At 34.8% G+C, this 22,466-nt stretch overlaps 1 protein-coding gene and 1 long non-coding RNA gene across 2 annotated transcripts in view; both read right to left on the reverse strand.

Moving 5' to 3' along the window:
• Window positions 1-12,795, reverse strand: part of LOC112588797 (uncharacterized) — a 40,751-nt gene extending 27,956 nt beyond the window's left edge. Inside the window, exon 1 of the long non-coding RNA XR_003113066.1 lies at window positions 12,691-12,795. This is a non-coding gene — a long non-coding RNA (uncharacterized LOC112588797). The remainder of the gene's footprint in view (window positions 1-12,690) is intronic.
• A 5,833-nt stretch (window positions 12,796-18,628) lies between these two features.
• On the reverse strand, window positions 18,629-20,397 carry LOC112588798 (uncharacterized). Its single transcript, XM_025299927.1, has 2 exons — window positions 19,263-20,397; window positions 18,629-19,165 (listed from the first exon to the last, which is right to left on the reverse strand). The coding sequence occupies exons 1-2, from the start codon at window positions 19,792-19,794 to the stop codon at window positions 18,705-18,707; spliced, it is 993 nt and encodes a 330-aa protein (XP_025155712.1). The 5' UTR covers window positions 19,795-20,397; the 3' UTR covers window positions 18,629-18,704.
• Between the last annotated feature and the right edge of the window lie 2,069 nt (window positions 20,398-22,466).

A 22,466-nucleotide genomic window follows, 5' to 3' on the forward strand; every position in this document is an offset into this window, starting at 1 on the left:
TCAAATTGATCAATTGTTGTCGGTAGCGATGTCCATTGACAGTTTTGCCCGGTTTCAGCAGCTCATAGTACACGATTCCTTCTGGCCCCACCAAACGCAGAGCATTGTCTTCTTTCCGAAGCGATTTGGCTGTGCCGTCGATGTTGATGCTTCGCCAGGTGAAAGCCACGATTTTTCGCGTTTGGGATTCGAAATATATTCACTTTTTATCGCCAGTAACATCGCCAGTAACAATTCGATGCAGGAAACTCTTTCTTTCATGCCGCAAAAGCAAAATTTCGGAAGTGACTCTTCGATTTTCCATCTGTCTCTCAGTCAACTCATGCAGCACCCATTTTCCTTCCTTTTGAATTTTTCCCATGGCATGTAAACGTTTGGAAATACCTTGGCGAGTCAAGTTTAATGTCTCCGCAAGCTGATCTTATGTTTGCGTATCATCTTTATCTAATAACGCTTGCAGATCGGCGTCCTCAATTATTTTTCGTCTTCCGAAGCGCTCCTTGTCCTCAGTGTCGAAATCGCCATTTTTGAAGCGTTTAAACCAATCTTCACAGGTAGGTTTTGATGGTGCATGTTCGCCGTAGGCTTCCTCAAGCAAACGACGTGCTTCAGCTGCACTTTTTTTCAAGTTAAAGCAGAAAAGCAAAGCTTCCCGCAAATGCTGTTTATTTGGCACAAAACTCGACATCTTCGTTGTTAGAAAAAATATTTTTGCATTGCGATATGTGTTGGTATTACGACTGGCTATTGTTAACAGATGTCCAAGCTATAAAAAAACACAACTTCAGACATACGAGGGTGGTCCGATAAGTACTTAGCCTACAAAAGAAAAACGAAAATTTTGGAAAAGTGGCGATTTATTTCTCAACATAGTCTCCTTTTAGCTCGATACACTTGACCCAGCGATGCTCCAACTTCTTTAACCCGTCTGAAAAATACGTTTTCTCGAGGTCTGCAAAGTAGGCCTCCGTGGTGGCGATGACCTCCTCATTCGACTCAAATTTCTGCCCGGCGAGTGACTTTTTAAAGTTTGGAAACAAAAAGAAGTCGCACGGAGCCAAATCTGGAGAATACGGTGGATGGGGCAGCAGTTCGTAGCCCAATTCGACCAATTTGACCGTGGCGAGGGCGGAGGTGTGAGCCGGTGCGTTGTCATGGTGGAAGAGCACTTTTTTCTTCGCTAAATGGGGCCGTTTTTTCTGCAATTCGGCGTCGAATCGGCCCAATAATTCGGCATAGTACAGCCCTGTGACCGTTTTGCCCTTCTCCAGGTAGTCGATGTAGATCACACCTTGTGAATCCCAGAAAACGGTGGCCATCACCTTTCCGGCCGATAGGACAGTCTTCGCCTTCTTCGGAGCACGTTCGCCGGGTGAAGTCTACTGTTTCGACTGTTCCTTGGTCTCTGGTGTGTACCAGTGGATCCATGTTTCGTCGACGGTCACGAAACGACGCAGAAACTCCTTCGGATTGCGCTTAAACAGCGTCAAACACTGCTCTGAAGTGGTCTCACGGTTGCGCTTGTTGTCCGGAGTGAGCAAACACGGCACCTATCGCGCCGACAGCTTTCTCATGCCCAAAATTTCATGCAGGATATGACCCACGCGGTCTTTTGAGATGCCTACTGTCTCAGCTATCTCGCGCACCTTCAATCGGCGGTCTGCCAATACGAGATCGTGGATTTTTGTCATGTTATCCTCCGTGGTAGCCGTTTTCGGGGCACCTGGGCGTGGCTCATCAAAAACCGACGTGCGACCACGTTGAAACTCGTTAAACCAATTTTTGACGGTCGTCATCGAAGGAGAAGAGTCACCGTACACAGCATCCAAACGCTCTTTGATTTCGCTGCGCGATTTCCCTTCCAAAAACAAGAATCGAATCACCGACTGATATTGCTCTTTTTCCATTTTTCTAAAATCCGCTTCCACACGCGGTCAAAACAAAACTACGAGTCCGATTCGGCTGAAATTTCGACAGTAGCCGTCTACGAGAATGTACTACACGATAGTAAATTTCTCTTGCGATAGTGGCGCCATCGGGCGGTGAGGCTAAGTACTTATCGGACCGCCCTCGTATATGCCGGCTACATGTGTCGTTAGCGCTATCCATGTGTGAAATCTGAAAATTTAGTTGCACACCTAGTAATATTGAATAAAATTTATAAATTCAGATCGAATAACAAAACATCTGTATTAGATATTAGATCTATATTCTCTTGTGAAGCAATAGCCATTAAAACTGCCTTAACTACCTAGAAATAACAAACAAAAACTTGTATTCAAAAATCAGAATGTTCTCCAACTCTATGAACATGCTAAAGGACCTTGAATCTAAACGTATGTCTGCTTATACATCCAATATTATACTAGACATTATTAATATAGCTCAAGACCTACAAAGTAAAGAACGCAACATTAAATTATTTTAGATTCCAACCCACGTAGGAATTGAATTTAATGAAAAGGCAGACGAGGCAGCTAGAGAAGCTATCAAATCAGGTACCGATTTATCTACTTATTTTCCAATAAAAGACCTTAGAACGCACTGGAAACCAGAAGTGTATGAAAACTTACATAATGACAAGACTGGTCAATGACAAGACAACCAAAGAGTTCTTTTTCACAAAACAATTCCTTACTACTGGTAGAAAACCATGGTTCTATAATATATACTTGAATAGAAAATGTATAGTTTCATTCAATAGACTAAAAGTTGGACACATCCCTAACAAAGAGCTTATACAAAATAAATATAGTTGATTTCTCAATATATACATGTTCAAAATATAAACAAACAGTAGAACATGACTTTTGGCAATGCTCTGATTTAGAAAAAGAAAGAAAGCCGAGATGATGAAATTGATACGTAAAAACATACCAATTAATCTCTTAAATTTAGACGCAATTCTTTCTGATACGAATATAGAAATTATTCCTGCTCTAGCATTATTTTCGAATGCTACCCTAATTAGAATCTAATTAATATGTAAGATTAGTTCGTAAGTATATCAATGTACTTGTGATAATAGGTTAAAGCGGTGCAATATACGTTATGTAACAGCTAGGCTATATATGATATCGTAAAATAATTATTTAATATCTATTCCTAGTTTATTTCAAATAGTGTTCTTTATCAATTACTATGATCTTTCACTGGATATATATGGTCAACGAGACTAATAAGGCTAGATGCGTTATAAAATTCCAGCTAATCAATGAGTTTAGTCAACTATTTGCTCATTATATCTATTAGTAATTCTCCTTCATATATTTTTCATGCCTAATAAAACTAATTTTAAAAAGGCCCTTTTTCAATAATCTTAACGACTATACTTAGCGTTAGATAAAGAGGAACTATACTATTGTATAAATTCCACAATTATCCTAAGTTGATATTTTGTATCCGACGAACTGAATGACGTGGCTATAGTTATGTATACATGTTAATAAAAAAAATAAATAAATATGTTTGATGTCATTCTAGCGATTCATTTGTTTCTGATAGCCTTTCAAAGTTACAGTTTGTCAAAAATAGAGAAAATGGAATATCGCGTCATAATAAAATTCCTTCATTTAAAAGGGAAAATTCTTATGGAAATTACAGCTAAATTAGATTCAATATATAGAGATAGCTTCTTCAAGCTTAAAGATATACACAAATATACATAGACACAGCCAACGAGACACATAAAATCAATTACAGATTACGGGATCATTCGAGAGTCGGGAAAAGTGGATGTTAGAGATGTAAGAGTACATAGAGGAACGACACAAATATCAAATTGTTACCTATTGAAGGTAAAGGTCAGGTTCCCTTTCCCTGTGTTATACAGGGAATAATAAAATAACACTGTGTTTACTCAAAACCAGAAGACAAATATAACGACGGAAAATGAAAGATACAATTTAGAAAACCTATAACATCAGAGCACGAGACAATTGTATCAGAGGAGATTGGATAATAAATTGAGAAATATACCGAGTTAGGGGACTATGGCAGAAAAGTATAACTATGTAAAAAAAATATCAAAAATATTGCGAGAGAAGCATTGGGACTAAAGGAAAAATCACAAAATAGGAAATATTGGTAGGATGAGAAATGATTGGTAGGATGGAAGAGTTGGTGAAAAAGAAAAGATTGATATCTAAAATGGCTGAACACCAAGTCAAACGAAGACCGAAATACATACGAAGTAGCAAGGAAAGAATCTCATAAGGAAGTGCTAAAAAAGAAGCAGGACACCTGGGATAGGAAATGCAAAGAAATTGACACATACATTTCGGCGGAAGAAGATGTACAGAAGCATGGAAATTTATTAGGAAGGTGAAATCGAACGATGAGAGCAATAACGACATAATACAAACAATATCGGCGGAAAAATGGATCCAGCATTATAAGAAGCTGTTACAAAAGAATAGAAACGAATATGCAAATGGGGACGAACAAATAATAACAAAAGAAATAACAATAAGTGCAGAAATAGTAAAAACACCAATAAACCAACTATAAAACCGGAAATCACCTGGACCAAAAGACATCAATGCGGAGTTGTTAAAAAATGGAGCACTAAGGCTATATGAGATCCTGGTGTAACTCTTTCAGGAGTATATCAATGGGCAAGAAGTTCCAAAAGAATGGAAGATATCACATATTAGCTCATATATAAAAAAGGAAATAAACAGGAATGGAGAAACTACAGGGAAATATCAGCATGACGAGCATGTTGAGTAGATTATATAGAAGAATTCTGAAAGAAATATCATAGAGGACGAATACCGGAACAATGAAGAGGAAGAACAAAGTAGATTCCGAGCTGGTAGATCCTGCACGGACAACATATTCTGTTTAAGGCAAATTATCGGGAAGAAAATAGCTATCAATACATCTACTCATCTCATGTTTATTGAAGATGAAGGGTTGTATTAATTTTCAAAACGCATATGATAGTGTACCCATTACTAAGCTATGGGAAGTATTGCGGAATACAAATATAAATCATATCGTGATCAAAGCATACAGAACTTATACAAAGGGTCAGAAGCGGCGGTGAAGATAGGAAATAGCCTGATAGAAATGTTCTCTGTTACGTAAAGCCTAAAACAAGGATATTGTATATCACCAACATTGTTTAAAATATACAGGGTGTCCCATTTTAAAGGACCCACTCAAATATCTCAGAAACACTGCGTTAAATCGAAAAATGCTTAAGACAAAAATTGTTTAGTTTGAAGGGGGACATAGGACAGCGATAGCATTTTGTTTATAGATAGCGCCACTTTCGAGATATTCACTGATTATGAGTTTTCTTAAATGGAAATCCTAGTTTTTTATTATATCATCTTTTTCTACTAATTAATTTAAACAACTTTTGTCTGAAACATTTTTTTATTTGCTTAATATATTTTGAGATATTTAAGGAAAACTTGGTAACTTTTCCAACATTTATCTTACGATATCTCACTAACCATTTATCGAAAAAAAAATAATATTAGACTTTTCTATTTTATTTATTAATAAGAATATATTACTATAATAGTGCCCTAACTTTTATTAACTTATCAACTTTTGGAAATTTCAAAATTATTAAATTAATAAAAGTTAGGGCATTATTAGTAGTATATTCTTGATAGTAAATAAAGTAAAAATAGTAAATAAAATAAAGTAAAATGTCTAATACTATTTTTTCTTTCGACGAATAGTTAACGAGATATCGTAAGGTAAATGTTGGAAAAATTATCAAGTTTTCCTTAAATATCTCAAAATATATGAAGCAAATAAAAAAATGTTTCAGAAGTTGTTCAAATTAATTGGTAAAAAAAATGATATAATAAAAGATTTGGGTTTCCATTTAAGAAAGTTGATAATCAGTAAATATCTCAAAAATGGAACCATCTATAAACAAAATGCTATCGCTGTCCTATGTCCCCCTTCAAGCTAAACAATTTTTGTCTTAAGCATTTTTCGATTTAACGCAGTGTTTCTGAGATATGTGAGTAGGTCCTTTAAAATGGGACACCTTATATATAGAAAAGGCACCTGTTCAATGGAAAAGAAAGTGTAAAAAAATAAGTATAGAAATAGATGAGGATACATATTTATGCACACTGCAGTTCGCAAATAATTAGGTATTATGTGCTAACGATAAAAAAGACTTACAATATATGACAAGGAAATTAATAGAGGAATATAGTTATTGGTGACTAAGTATGAGAGAGCGTAGATAAAATAAAATATTTATATATAGAAGAGGAGAGTACAGATATAGAACTAGAGAATAAAGGAAAGATAGAAGCGTGTAGACAATATAAATATTTAGAAGTGCAGTTCAACACAAGGTACAGATGAAGAAGAAATTAAACTTAGAAATATGCAAGCCAGGAAAACGATTGGGTGACTGAATGGTAGCATGGTTCTATGGAGCAGCGTTACCAGATCGTGAGATTTTTGGTCAGCTGATATTCAACAGCGCATGCACCAGCTACATCACAATCCCCACATTGGCAGCCTTGTCAGTATCGTGTTTAGATGCAGCAACAGGCATTTATGTGAGGCCTATATGAAAATATGAACAGCACGTATTGCATATGCGTATGCAATGTATTATCATATTATATATTAAAACAAGAAACACTCACAAATGATACACAAGCATTGTGCTATCAATTGATAATAGGTCTTTATCACCGCTGAACATAAAACTATTATTTATTATATAGTAATGAAGTAAAATATTATATTATAACCAGACAGCACGAACTTAAAAAACGATGCATAAAATACCTGTAATACGTTTTTAGTCATCTTTATGATACATCTTTTAGACGTGTCATAAAGATGACCAAAAGCCGTCTTAAAGGTATATTATGCGTCATTTTTGGAGCTCGTGCTGTTTGAGATATTAAATTATATATATTTAATTATAATTAAATTATATATATTATTAAATTATATATATAATTATTGTAATTATACTATATTATACAATATAATGAATACAAGTCAATATAATACAAAACTGTTTTACTTTATTGCCATATCATAAATCATAGCTTTGCGTTTATTGATAATAAAGAGCTTTAATAATCTATTATTAGTGACATAATGATGGTATATCATTCGCAAGCATAAATGAGCATTCGTACCTCAGCCAGCTACTCTCACAGAGACATTGGCCTATTCATGTGGCAACGGTAGCCAGTAGCCACATGAATAAGTCGACGTCTCCGTGTGGGATGTGTAGTGGGATAGGGCTGAAATATTCATCTATTGTTTCGAGTCGTGTTTTGTCTAACCGTATTAAAAGGCGGGATACAAGTGTTGTATATGTTAAATGCCACATAAAGTGCTGTGTTCTGTGACATCAACGTGCTATCTGTGTGAAGTGTGATATCAGTGGTAGTGAAATAAAGTGCAGTATATTGAAGATGGATCATCCGCGCCCGATAACAAGCATCACCCAGGAGGAGGAGCCAAAAGTCAAGAGGAAATGTAAAATTAAAGTATTTCAACAATCGTGGTTAGAGATAGAAATTTATAAAGATTGGTTAACGTCACATTCAGACGGTACGAAAGCATATTGTACTGCATGCAAGAAAGTTCTTGTATGTGGTGCAAGTAAATTAAGTAGGCACGCAAACAGACAAGTACATAAAAAGAAATTTGCTCAAATGAAAAAAAGTAAGAATAATAATAACGATCCATCTACTTTATTGCTCGCTGCTAAAATAGAAAACAAAAGTCATAAAGATAAAGTAAAAGCAGCCGAATTAAAAATAGCATTTTACGCGGAACATAATATTGCAATTAACACAGTGGACCATTTAATCTCTTTATTAACCCCTTCCGTGGCAGAGCAAAATTCAGTAAAATGCACTGAAACCACCCCAAAAAAATGACGAGGCGGATTTTTTCAATAATTTATATACTTCAGTTTTTTTAGTCGCTGAAGCCGAATTTGAGGTCAAAATATAGAAATTCAAAATGGCGGATTGAATATGACGACTAAAATGTTTAGAAATGCTTAATATTATAAATAAAAGTAATTTCTCAAAGTCATTTCTCAAGTCACTAAATTAACGATTTTTATATAAAATCACTCTTAATGTTCTTGCTGCTCGCTGCGAACTGACTCGTTCGCTGCTCGCTCTTCGTCGTACATCTTCTGTTTTTTGGTACTACCGAACACTTGGATTCCTTCAGGCGCTGCGGTCAAACGACACCGAACGTCGCGCGAAATCCATTGATGACGCCGCTGCCCTGTTCTAACGACGCCGATCCCTCCATCGGACGCCATGGTCTCTCCTCACAAGGAGACGACGCAACCTGTTTCATCGATTTCAACACGAGTCATAGCACACTCGATAGCTATGATGCCGTGTATAAACGCCCTAATATAATATGCGTGAATGCGTTTTTGTTTACGAGTAATTTACAATTAAAGTTTGGCTCGCGGAGCCGTGCCACACATAGGGCGCAAGTTACGACACTCTTTCACGAAGCCAGTGTGGCTGAGCAGACAGAGACTCCTGCGCCGCGAACACTTTTGCGCCGACGACGGCGTTCGAGTCCCGCCGACGACTGGTTCGTTTTTTTTTCTCGTATATAAAGACATGTAATAAATATTTTTATATTGTTCTTATGTATAATTCCTTTTTTTGTTTCTATGCTATTAATCAAGGCTAATTAGGAGAGTCAGGTCTTTCAAATATGAACACAACTTTTTTATTAATTACAATAAAATGTTTTTGTCCGTATCAAAACACATACACACACATAAGACAAATATAAGCCACACAAATGAAAGTTACGTATTATAAAATGTGGTCATGCTGTCGCAACTCTGCGGATGGAATGCTGTATAAAAGCATGTAAAACATAATAGTTTTTTGCACCAACTGCACGTAATGAACGCATAATTTTTTGCACAAATACACTTTTGACTATGTATAGTTGGTGGAAAACATATTTGATTGACGTTGTAAAATACCTCGCGACTGTCAACAAGACTGGACGGAAATTGTATCAGGTCATCTGCAAATATGAATTCAATATAATTGATATTGTATACAAGGCCAATAACAATACGTACAAATATATCTTTCCATTGCTCACACATTCAACATATTTACCTCGAAGATATTCTATTGCGTCCGTCAACTCTTCTTTCGTAATATCACATTTTGCTAGATTTTGCGCATAGCTGATCGTTGTTTCATCTACAAACGTGGTTTCCATTTTTAACACGAGTTTTTCACTGTTCACGTTACGAAGACTGCCCAGAGAATGAAGCGAGCACGTCACAAAACATGAGAATCCCTCTGCGAGAAGGGGAAAAGGAAGAGGGTTCCTTTCTACTTGTAACGGTCCTAACGGCTCTCGGGTTTCTCTCACACAAAATAATCACTGTCTGGCCATTTTTTTCCCATACCATACGAAATATTTATGCGAAATAGATTTACACGAAAAAAACATTTTATTGTAATTAATAAAAAAGTTGTGTTCATATTTGAAAGACCTGAATCTCCTAATTAGCCTTGATTAATAGCATAGAAACAAAAAAAGGAATTATACATAAGAACAATATAAAAATATTTATTATATGTCTTTACATACGAAAAAAAACGAACCAGTCGTCGGCGGGACTCGAACGCCGTCGTCGGCGCAAAAGTGTTCGCGGCGCGGGAGCCTCTGTCTGCTCAGCCACGGCTTCGTGAAAGAGTGTCGTAACTTGCGCCCTATGTGTGGCACGGCTCCGCGAGCCAAACTTTAACTGCAAATTACTCGTAAACAAAGACGCATTCACGCATATTATGTTAGGATGTTTATACACGGCATCATAGCTATCGAGTGTGCTATGACTCGTGTTGAAATCGATGAAACAGGTTGCGTCATCTCCTTGTCAGTTTCTCCCTCTCACCCTTTCTCACTCTCACACATTCCGTGTGTGAAAAAAAGATTTACAATTTTCCGACATTTTAATTTGATTATAGTTTTTTTATTAACAAATTATAAAAAACTAAGTTGAAATTCGTAATCAGCGACTCAAAAAATACTTGATAAAAATTCTACAACAATAGTTATTACACTTAATTCAATACAACACGAAAATGATCTGGATGCACCGGTGCGTCCGTGCCACTTACGGCACGGTTTTGGCTGGACGCACCGGTGCGTCCGTGCCACGGAAGGGGTTAAAAGATATTTCTTCTCAGCCAGAAGTAGCAAAAGATATTTCGCTGTCACGGACAAAATGTAATAGTTTAATTAAAAATGTAAATTGGCAAACGCGAAAAGGAAAAAACTGTAGACATTTTAAAAGAAACTAAATTTTCAATGTTAATTGACGAGAGCACTAATATAAGTAACGAAAAAATACTTTGTATTCTTGTAAAATACATTGCACCCAATGTAAAAAAAGAGTATTACAGAATTATTAGAATTGGTAAAAAAGTTAGATGCAAGAAATTGTTCCGCAGAAAACGTTTATTCTGCTTTTAAACGTTGCTTAGAAAGTTACAAAATTCCTTTAAAAAATATTGTGGGATTAGCTTGCGATAATGCAGCGGTCATGACGGGAATTCATGAATCTTTTTTTATAAAATTAAAGAAAGAAGTACCGACTCTTATCTTAATGAAATGCATATGTCATTCATCTGCTCTCGTCGCAAGTAAAGCTTGTTCAAAATTGCCGGATTCTTGCGAACATTTATTGCACGCTGTTGTCACATATATGTCCAATAGCGCAAAAAGATCAGCTATTCTGTGCGAATATCAACAGTTTTTTGGAGTAGAGTCACGTAAACTTTTGAAATTATCAGGTACAAGATGGCTTGTTTTACAGAAATGTGTCGTAAGACTTCTCGAGAATTGGGAAGTCTTAAAACATTACTTCCCCCTGGAAGTTTTTGAAACCAAAAATAAATCAGCTCCAGATATTTTGAATATTTTAAATAATAATAAGATTAAAGCTTACATGCTTTTTCTAAAATATTCTTTAGGTTTTTTTAATATTTTTAACTCATTTTTTCAATCTCGTAAAGTTTTAATTCACAAATTAGCTGAAAGCAGTGAGCGGTTAATAAGGCAGATAAGATTCAATTTTTTATTGCCTGTAGCTTTGAAAAATATTTCTTTAGATAGTATTGAACCAAGTAACTTCCTTTCTTTATGTGATATTTATGTAGGTTCTGACTGCGAAGCATTCTTAAAGAATGACAGTTTCAAAGTGATTTTAGAAATAAAATCTAAATGTTTGCATTTTTATGTTACTTCAGTTGAAGAAATGATTAAACGTTTACCTTTTAATGATGTAGTTTTTCGCGGATTAAAATTTTTACATCCAGATGTTACTTTACGCGATGAAAGAAGAAGTGTGGTTAAAGACCTTACTGACATCGCGATATACTTTGGAACTTTTGATATGACAACTTTAGCTTTGGAATGGAGAGTGTTACCAACAGTGTTTAGCGACGTGGAAAAAGATATTTTAGCTAATTTAGAGATTGATGACATGTGGAATACAATTTTAGATAAAAAAGATTTTAATGGTGAGCGTATGTTTCCTAATTTACAGCATCTAATTAATGCAGCTCTCTCACTTCCGCATTCCAATGCTGAAGCTGAAAGAATATTTTCTATCGTTACGGATGTGAAGGATGAACATAGAAATCGCTTAAATATTGAAACTTTAAGGGGATCCTGGAGTCATCTGTTTTACCGACACATTGATTCAATTTTCTCAAACACTATCCTTTTTATTAGTTGGACAGATTGGAAAATCCTTTTGTACAACGAAAGTACTTATGTACTAATAACGAAGTACGGAAGACAAAGTTTTATGTAAAACTCAATGAAAAATTACAAAATTACAGTTTCGTTATCATGTTTTGTGTCAGCTCGTAACTTTACTTATTAATTATAAAAATTCTGCAGCTTATCCATGCAAAAGCTTTTGCTTACGTACTAGCCATAATACGAAAGAATAATATTGAAGTAACAGAAATGAGCTTAGAAGTCAATGTAAAAAGAATAGTGTTTGAGAAAAATGTAATGCATACGGAATTGTATTTGCTACATTTTTGGATAAAACGGAACAGTAGATTAGTTCCGCATAATCATGATCGATGGAGCTGCAGGCAGACACAATCGTACTATCCTTGTCTGTTTCATGCGTGGAGTAATGTTATGACAAGGAAACTGTAATTGTAAAATTTTTCATTGAATTTTACATAAAACTTTGTCTTCCGGTCTTAGTTATTATAAGTACTTTCATTGTGCAAAAGGATTTCTCTGTACAGCTAATAAAAAGATTAGTGTTTGAAACTCTCTCGTGGCTCGTCTTCAAGGTTAAATTCTCCGCGCCGAAATTTAGCAAACTATTTTTCCACAGTTCGTTTAGCTGGTGCTTCATCCTGATAAACATCCTGAATGTTTTTTACGGCTGCGGCAACGTTTATTCCCTTCCGAAACTCGTAAAGCATAACATGCCGTAAATACACCTTATCGATACTCATTTTTAAAGTGATATTTCTCGAAGCAGTTTGTATGAAAACAAATGATTTTTTTTTTAATAACAGCTGAAGACGTCACCTTTCCAACGTTATATAATATGTAGATGGAAGTATTAATGACAACACTTTACGACGCTTATAACTCCATCTATTGAAACTCCGCACGAACTTTTGCACTCACCCAATATCTTTGTTCCCTCGATCGCACGCTCATTAGGTTGCATTCACAATCAGTCGGAAGACGTTGATATTCCACACGTATGTCGTACACACCAATTACCTCACATGTAATTTCTTAAATTAAATTAACTATATATATATATACATATATATGTATAATTTAATTTATAATTTATATGTATATATGTGTATATATATATATATGTATATGATATATATATATATATCTTTTTACTACACCTGATATATATATATATATATATATATATCAGGTGTAGTAAAAAGAAATCCATTATTTTTCCAATAGATGGCTTTAGTTATCTGTATCTCGCGTTGTATAAGTCCGATCGGGTTCCACTAGATGGCGTTAGAAAGATGAGATTTCATACTAAAAAAACTTTTGTGACAGTTTTGTGATTAGTTGACTCAGTTTTGTTTGAGCGCGCGTCAAAGATGGACACTAGCAAAGAGAAAATACGCTATATTTTACAGTTTTTCTTCGATAAAGGCGAAAACGCAAGCCAGGCGGCTGAAAATGTGAATAGTGTTTATGGTCCTGATACTGTAACAGCCAATCATGCGCAATTTTGGTTTCGTCGATTCCGTTCCGGTAATTTCGATGTCAAAGATGCACCACGCACTGGAAGGCCAATTGTCGAAAATATCGATAAAATCATGGACATTGTCGAGTCCGACCGTCATGTAAGCACTGTTTCGATTGCCCAAGAGCTAAAGATTGCACAAAAACCGTTTGGAACCATTTGAATAAGGCTGGATACAAAAAGCAGCTCGATGTATGGGTGCCACACGAGTTAACGAAAAAAAACCTCATGGACCGAATTTCCATCTGCGAATCGCTGTTGAATCGCAACAAAATCGACCCATTTCTGAATCGGTTGGACACTGGTGATGAAAAGTGCATCACTTACGACAACGTCAAGCGAAAACGGTCGTGGTCGAATCGCGGTGAGCCGGTGGAAACGGTGGCCAAGCCAGGATTGACGGCCAGGAAGGTTTTGCTGTGTGTTTGGTGGGATTGGCAGGGAATTATCTACTATGAGCTGCTCCCCTACGGCAAAACTCTTAACTCGGAACTGTACTGTCAACAATTGGACCGTCTGAAGGAAGCAATCGCCCAGAAGCGGCCAGCTTTGGCCAATAGGAGAGGAATTGTGTTCCATCAGGACAACGCCAGGCCACACACATCGATAGTGACTCGCCAGAAGCTCCGGGAGCTTGGTTGCGAGGTTCTTATGCATCCACCTTATAGTCCGGACCTGGCACCAAGTGATTACCATCTGTTCCTGTCCATGGCAAACAATTTTACTGGTGAAAAATTCGCTTCAAGAGAGGCTTGTGAAAATCGACTGTCTCAATTTTTTGCCAATAGGGACGAGGGCTTCTATGAGAGAGGCATAATGAAATTACCTCCAAAATGGCAACAAGTTATCGAATAAAACGGCGCATATTTGACCTTAATCAGATCATTCTAACTATGGTAATTAAAGCCTTCAATTTCATGCAAAAATAATGGATTTCTTTTTACTACACCTGATATATGCGAGGTGAAGCGATTGTCAAGATGTTCAGTGAGCAGCGACATGTCGCGCTGTCCCTTTTTCAAATTTTTTCATATATTAGAAGCGCAAAAACGTTCTGAACCCTAGATTTCATACTACCCAAACCACAATTTAAATTGCATTAATTTTCCCGCCCTCTTGCGGTTTTAAAGCAGTGACATTTGGTCTTTCGAAACATCGTGCGATTTGACGTTTGATGCACATAACCTTAAAATCAGCAGTGTTCACGATGACAATAACAAAAGAGCATATTCGATTTTCCATCCACTTCGCGTTTCATCTGAAGAAAAATGCTGCTGAAGCCACTGAAATGATCTGTGTTGCATATGGAGAGAACGCTGTAAGTTATGCTACGTGTAAAAGGTGGTATCAAAAATTTCGCCAAGGAGATTTCAGTCTTGAAGATGAACCGCGTGCTGGACGCCCTCAAAAGATTGAAACGGACGAACTGCAAGCATTGTTGGATATAAACTCTGCACAAACTGAAAAGGAGCTTGCAGAGCAACTTGGCGTTACGCGACAAGCCATTTCCACACGTTTACATGCAATGGGAAGAGTTCAAAAGGAAGGCAGATGGGTTCCGCATGCACTGTCCGAAGACAACAAAAATCGACGGCGTGACACGGCACTCACTTTGCTTTCAAGATTCCAGAAAAAGGATTTTCTGCACCAAATCATTACAGGTGATGAAAAGTGGATACTTTATGATAATCCGAAGTAAAATATCATGGGTTGACCCTGGTCAACCTTCGACATCGATGCCAAAGACCAATATCCACGCCAAGAAAGTTTTGCTTTGCATATGGTGGGATTGGAAAGGTGTATTGTATTACGAGTTGTTACAGCCGGGTGAAACAGTAACGGCAGATCGCTATCAGCAACAATTGAGCAATTTGAGCGATGCGTTTGAAGAAAAGAGGCCATTTACTGGCAAAGGACGTCGTAAAGTGATACTGCTTCATGACAATGCCCGACCACATGTTGCGAAAGTGACTCAGGACCATATCTTTGCATTAGGCTGGGAACTTCTCCCGCACGCGGCGTATAGCCCAGATATGGCGCCTTCCGATTACTACCTATTCCGGTCTCTGCAGCATTTCTTGGCTGATACACATTTTGTGACACTTGAAGAGATACGAAAATGCATTGATGACTTTATCCGCCTCGAAGCCGGTGAGCTTCTACCATCAGGGAATTCGCAAGCTGCCCGAAAGATGGCAAAAGGTCATCGATGCAAACGGGGAATATTTCGTTGATTAATATAGTTTTGTTTGTTTTTAAATAAATTTTGAATTTTGCAAAAAAAGGCTCAGAACTTTTTTGTGTTCCTAATATATATTTTCTCACAGACTTTGGACAAACGTGTGTGCTGCGTTGTCAATTCTTCTTTTCTATAGATCTTATGAATGTGAATGCGACGCTGCCAATATTTTCTTATTCTCCGAAATATGCTTTTTGCTACTATTTCTCCGATTCTTCGACCTGTTGGTATACAGAATTTGTCGAAAGTGTGGAAACCCTGAAATAATTTTTGTAAAAATAAAAATATCAAAAAGCGGTAAACCACGTGTTTTGATTTTTCAAAAAAGTTGCCCTATGACATGGATACCGATCATTTCCCACCCTCTGGTACGCATAAAAGGGGGTTGAAAATTTTAAATTGGACTAAGGGTCGAGTGGGAGCTCATTTGAAAGATCCTTTCATAACAAACACACTCTTAAAATTTGAAGTCGCTACGACGCCCCCCCCCCCCATTAAAAATGTCGGCCGTTCAAATTTCGAAATTTCATGCACTTAGTGTTATCCAGGATCAACTGCGTGGAAGTGGCATGAATCTGATCCCTTGTGTGTGTGTGTGTGTGTGTGTGCGCGCGTGTGTGTGTGTGTGTGCGTGTGCGTATGTGTGTGCATATGTGTGTACGTGCGTGTGGCTAAACAAGTGTGAATGTGTTGTATGTATAGTCGTAATAGGTTGCAAAACATACGATTGAAAACTGTCATCTGTCTTTAATGATTCAAAACCTTTTACTCCGTATTTTAAAATAAATTTTACTCAGTGTGTTAAAGTAAATGCTGAAAGTGACTGCCATTTACTTCCTGACAATATGCCAATCTTTGATAGAATGCAGAAATGGCTCTACGATTCGTCTCAAAAGGTATCAAATCTATTTCATCCCTTATTCGCTGTATCAATTCTTGGATGCTTTCAGGTTTTATTTTGTAAACCTTACTCTTCAGGTGTCCCCTTAGATAATAATCAAGAGGAGTTAGATCTGGTGACCGAGGTGGCCAATCCTCTCCTCCCTCATTTCTGTTCCTTCTTCCTATCCATCGTAATGGAAAAGTCTCATTTAAAATTTGACGTGGCCCTAAACCAAAATGAGCAGAAGCTCCATCATGCTGAAACCATATTTCTTCGAAATTATTTGGAAAAATATTTCGTATGGCTGGAATTATTTGATCTACAAGTAATCTGTCATCCCTTTGAGCGTTCAGATTGTCTTCAAAAAAAAAAAAAACGGTCCTATTAAGTAGCCATCTATTATTCCACACCATACATTAATTTTTTTGTGGGTATTGTGTGTGAGTTTCCCGCACTCAATTCGGATTCTCATCTGACTAGAAACGAAAATTTTGATTATTAACGTCTTCTCCCGTTAACGTGAAAGTTGCCTCGTGTGTAAAAACAATTTGATAAGGGAACATGGGCCGGACATCTATTAGTGCCATCATTTTTTCACAGAAACCTATACGACGCTCCACATCTCCGTCTTGCAATTCTTGAACATATTGTAATTTGTATGGATGGAACTTGGTTTTCTTTAAAATTCTCCAAACGGACTTGGGAGCAATATCGTGAGTTTGAGCGGCTCTGTTAATAGTAGAATTGGGACCTTCAATAAATGTCTGCAGAACATCAAATTGTTTTTCTTCGTTAATGGCAGGTCTTCCTGATTTAGGGCGATTTACGCTACCAGTTTCTCTGAAACGTTCCATTGTTTTTAAGATAATGGACTTATTAATTCGACGATTCGGATATGTCTCATTAAATAATTGAGCGAAAGCAGCGTATGATCGCTCGTTATCACCCCATCCACGCATCATGAGGATAGTGATTCTCTCACGTTCCGACAATTCGCCAGCCATTTTTAAAACGTTTAATTTTTAATCTGCCTAAGATCTGTGAGAACTGATTTTAAGTAGCTGTGAGAACAACTGATTTTAAGCAGCAGTGAGAACAACTGATTTTAAGTAGCCGGTTGATCCTGCATAATACTAACAAGGGACATGTCACAACTGTCCGGAACCGATTTGATTCTCCTTCAAATATGTTGTTAAATACACAAATCTAAAAGACACGTATTTTTTTATATGTGCGAATATTGAATTTTAAAGGGTGAAACACCCCTTTAAAGAAAAACGGTATTTTTCTTTAGAATCGAATATCTGCTAAACTATAAGTGATAGAAAAGAAAACATGTAATGAAAATTTAATCGCTTGAAGAATACTTTAAAGTTATGTGAACAAAAATTTTTTATTTTTAATTTTTTTTAAGAACCCCCGCCACTTAATTTTTTTTGCAAAATAAAAAAAATTTTTTTTTACCTGATTTAAAGCTTATTTTTTTCCAAATTCAACCAAAATTATTTCCAAATATATGATAAAGTTATGTTACGAGATATCATTCTCGAAAATTAATTATAAACGCTTCCATATATACGCTTATCCGTACTATGTGTGTAAGTCATTATCGCCGAAACAATAAGATATATGAAAAATGTTTATGTACAATTTTTATCTATGTTTTCTATGTATTTACAACTACATATTGTGTATATTTAGAATTGTAAAAAAATTTTTTAATAATTTTGAAAAATTTAAATTAATAAGAATTTTTTAAATATATCCCCAGCTCTCTTATTATTTCTTTAATATTTAATTTCTTCTATAAAAATTAAAAACAATTTTATTCTAAAATTACCTACTTATAACAAAATTATTTTACAATTGAATCTTGAAAATATACATGTCGCAATAGTTGGCATAAACAATTTATACCTTACGTTAAAAAATTAAGATAAGTTTATGTGTACGTGTTCCAGATATGTTAACAGTATAAATTTTTTCATGTAGCAATCTAATACTCACAGTCAGCACACACTGTCTTTTCGTTATATAATCAAATCTGTTATTCATCTTTACACATTATATTTTTGAATAACGTTTTATAATTTTTTCTTTTACAATTATTTTTGTTCTTACATCTTACATTTTGTTTATTTGTTATTTACACAATAAATTTATTTACATTTTATATTATTTACTCATTATACACATTACAATAATGATATTCGACAAAAAAATTTTTAAGCATAATGATTTCTTGCACCAAGAACATCTTACTACAGTTATATTATTGCATCTTACTACAGTTATATATTGCAACCTTCAATATCACATTTTGTTGATGTTCCGTCAAAACTAAATTTTACTGGATTTTCAAATTCTTCTGGTCTTTCATTCATATAACCACTTTTAAACCACGAATATTTAAATAAGTTTTGATATCGTGGGAATGATAATTGATTATGTATCAAAGATTGCAATTTTATTATATTATTTCGTTCATGTAAATTTATATTACTTTCCAACAATAAAACCGTATCTGAAAATCTTTTAGCAAAATTTTTCCAAATTCTGAATCCATAAACATCTAATGGTTGTATTTTCCCTGTAGTTCCTTTCGATATTATCATGGTAGTAATATGTGTTCCTGGACGGGTTAAATCCGAAATAGTATTGGGGCAATGTCCAGTCCATGAATCGATAGGAAGAACGCTATTAGGACCAATGTTTGCAAAATAACCTTCTTCTAACCACATTTTAAAATGATCTGTAAAAAATATTAATGATATAATAGTTTTTATAACTCTTATTAAATTATAAAATGAAATAAGTTTGTTAAAGAAAATAGTTAGAAAAGAAAATACCTGATGTCATTTTACCAGATTTCGATGCTTTTACAATGACATTTTCTGGTTTAAATAAATTTTCTTCTACTCTAGGTCCAAATTTACCACTAGCTTCTTTTAATACAATAAATAAAGGTGATAACAAATTGCCATTACAGGATATTATTGGTTGTATCGTATATGAATGGGTTGTTGATGATATAGATTGCACGACATGTTCTACTTTCTTTTCTCCCTGGTTAGACAATGATCTTCCAGAATGAATTTCCAGTTGGAAACCACTTTGATCTGAATTGTAAATATTTCCAGATCCAAATTGTTCAATAAGAGGTTTTACTGTTTCCAGAAAATCATCAGCTGATTTTTGCAAATCAACAGAATCTTCTAATGTTCTTCTAGTGATAAACTTCGTAACTTTTCTTGAAACAATTCGGTGAAACTTCTTGAATCTTGCAATCCAACTGTGAGATGCTTTAAATATAGGATTTAAATTTCCTATTTCTTCTTGAGCTTGTAAAGCCCATCTTTTTAGATCAATATCATGAACCATGAATCCTGATTCAACAGCTACAGTAAATTTATCGTGTGTAAATTTGGAGATGTAAGATAATTTTTCTATACGACTTCCACTTGAATTTATTTGTTCTTCCCATCGCCTTAACTGACGTTCAGATGAAACTCTTCTAAATTTATTTTTCACTACTTTTAAAGGACGATTTCTTTTTTTGTCATTACTGTTTTTATCAATATCTCGATGTCGCCAAAACTCAACAGCTCGTCTTTTATAAAAACTGTCAAAATTTGAACTATCATCATTTGAACAATGAGGATGAGAATTTACATTATCTTCATTCCATGCTTCTTCAATTATTTTAGGACTATGTAATTTATAAGGTTTTTCATAATCGAGATATATTTCTTCCGTTACTTCCAACCCATTATAATGAAAAACACCACCCAGCAATAATTTTTGTGTTTTCCTTTAATTCCTTTTCTGCTTCAGTTACTGGTGTTTCTGTTAGATATATTGAATTTATTGGCACCAATGAAAGTCTAACAACGTTAAGCGGATTGATAATCATTTCCAAAGATGTTAAATTTTGCTTTCTATTGCAATATAAAAACAGTTTACACAGATATGATTACAATGAGAAGACTACACTGACTATGAGAATTATGCTGCTATATGAAACAATATATATTATCAACTTATCTAGGACACATACACATAATCTTATCTTTTAAAGTAAGATATAAATTGTTTACGTCAAATATTGCGATATGTATTTTTTTGCAAAGATTTAAATGTAAAATAATTTAATTAGAACTTATCTGGAACACGTACACATAATCTTATCTTAATTTTTTAACGTAAGATATAAATTGTTTATGCTAACTATTGCGACATGTATATTTTCAAGATTCAATTGTAAAATAATTTTATTATAAGTAGGTAATTTTAGAATAAAATTGTTTTTAATTTTTATAGAAGAAATTAAATATTAAAGAAATAATAAGAGAGCTGGGGATATATTTAAAAAATTCTTATTAATTTAAATTTTTCAAAATTATTAAAAAATTTTTTTACAATTCTAAATATACACAATATGCAGTTATAAATACATAGAAAACATAGATAAAAATTGTACATAAACATTTTTCATATATCTTATTGTTTCGGCGATAATGACTTACACACATAGTACGGATAAGCGTATATATGGAAGCGTTTATAATTAATTTTCGAGAATGATATCTCGTAACATAACTTTATCATATATTTGGAAATAATTTTGGTTGAATTTGGAAAAAAATAAGCTTTAAATCAGGTAAAAAAAAATTTTTTTTATTTTGCAAAAAAAATTAAGTGGCGGGGGTTCTTAAAAAAAAATAAAAATAAAAAATTTTTGTTCACATAACTTTAAAGTATTCTTCAAGCGATTAAATTTTCATTACATATTTCCTTTTCTATCACTTATAGTTTAGTAGATATTCGATTCTAACGAAAAATACCGTTTTTCTTTAAAGGGGTGTTTCACCCTTTAAAACTCAATATTCGCAGATATAAAAAAATACGTGTCTTTTAAATTTGTGTATTTAACAACATATTTGAAGGAGAATCAAATCGGTTCCGGACAGTTGTGACATGTCCCTTGTAAGTGCATGAAATTTCGAAATTTGAACAGCCGCCATTTTTAATGGAGGGGGGGGTCGGAGCGACTTAAAATTTTAAGGGTGTGTTTGTTATGAAAAGACCTTTCAAATGAGTCCCCACTCGACCCTTAGTCCAATTTAAAATTTTCAACCTCCCTTTTACCCCCACGTACCAGGGGGTGGGAAATGATCGGTATCCATGTCATAAGGTAGCTTTTTTGAAAAATTAAAACATGTGTTTTACCATTTTTTGATATTTTTATTTTTACAAGAATTATTTAAGGGTTTCCACACTTTTGACAAACTCTGTATACGGTATAACATAATACAGAATAATTTATACAATGAATAACATTCCACAGAAATGATGCTTCGGAAGATTTAAAGGGATATATTATATAATGCCGAGCTGTGAAATTTTTATGAGGATTTATAAGTTTAAAATAAGTTCAATAATAGTTTAAAAAAAAATAGTACGTTAGATTTTACATGATCCGGCTGCTTACATATCGTTTCACTTTATTTTCACTCTCTCTCTCACACTCTCTCCCTCTCCCCCCTCTCTAAATTTCAAACTGTATATGTCTAATAAATACTTCGTATGTTGGTGTCCGATATTATACTTATATTATTCTACAGGGATTATTTTTGATTTATAATATTAGGAATACAAATAAGTTTCCGCCGTTTGACAAAAGATGGCCCCACCAGAAGGTTATGTTGAAATTGTCAGATATAAAACGTAATATCGTAAGTTTGGACATCTGGTAACAACATAACCTTGAAGTATTAGTGACTCCGTATCAGCATCACATAATTTTTTTCGTGCGAAAATGTCAAGTTTTGTGCCGAATAAGCGTCATTTGCGGGAACTTTTGATTTACTTCTTTAATTTGAAGAAGTCTGCAGCTGAGGCGCATCGATTGCTTGTAGAAACATATGGTGAGACTGCTTTAAATGAGAGAAGTTGTCGTGAGTGGTTTCAAAAGTTTAAAAACGGTGACGTGGAAGACAAAGAACGTAGTAGAAGGCCGAAAGTGTACGAAGACACGGAATTGAAAGCATTAT

This window comes from Harpegnathos saltator, unplaced genomic scaffold (genome assembly GCF_003227715.2).
Source record: "Harpegnathos saltator strain DR-91 unplaced genomic scaffold, Hsal_v8.6 scaffold297, whole genome shotgun sequence".
NCBI classification, from domain to species: domain Eukaryota; kingdom Metazoa; phylum Arthropoda; class Insecta; order Hymenoptera; family Formicidae; genus Harpegnathos; species Harpegnathos saltator.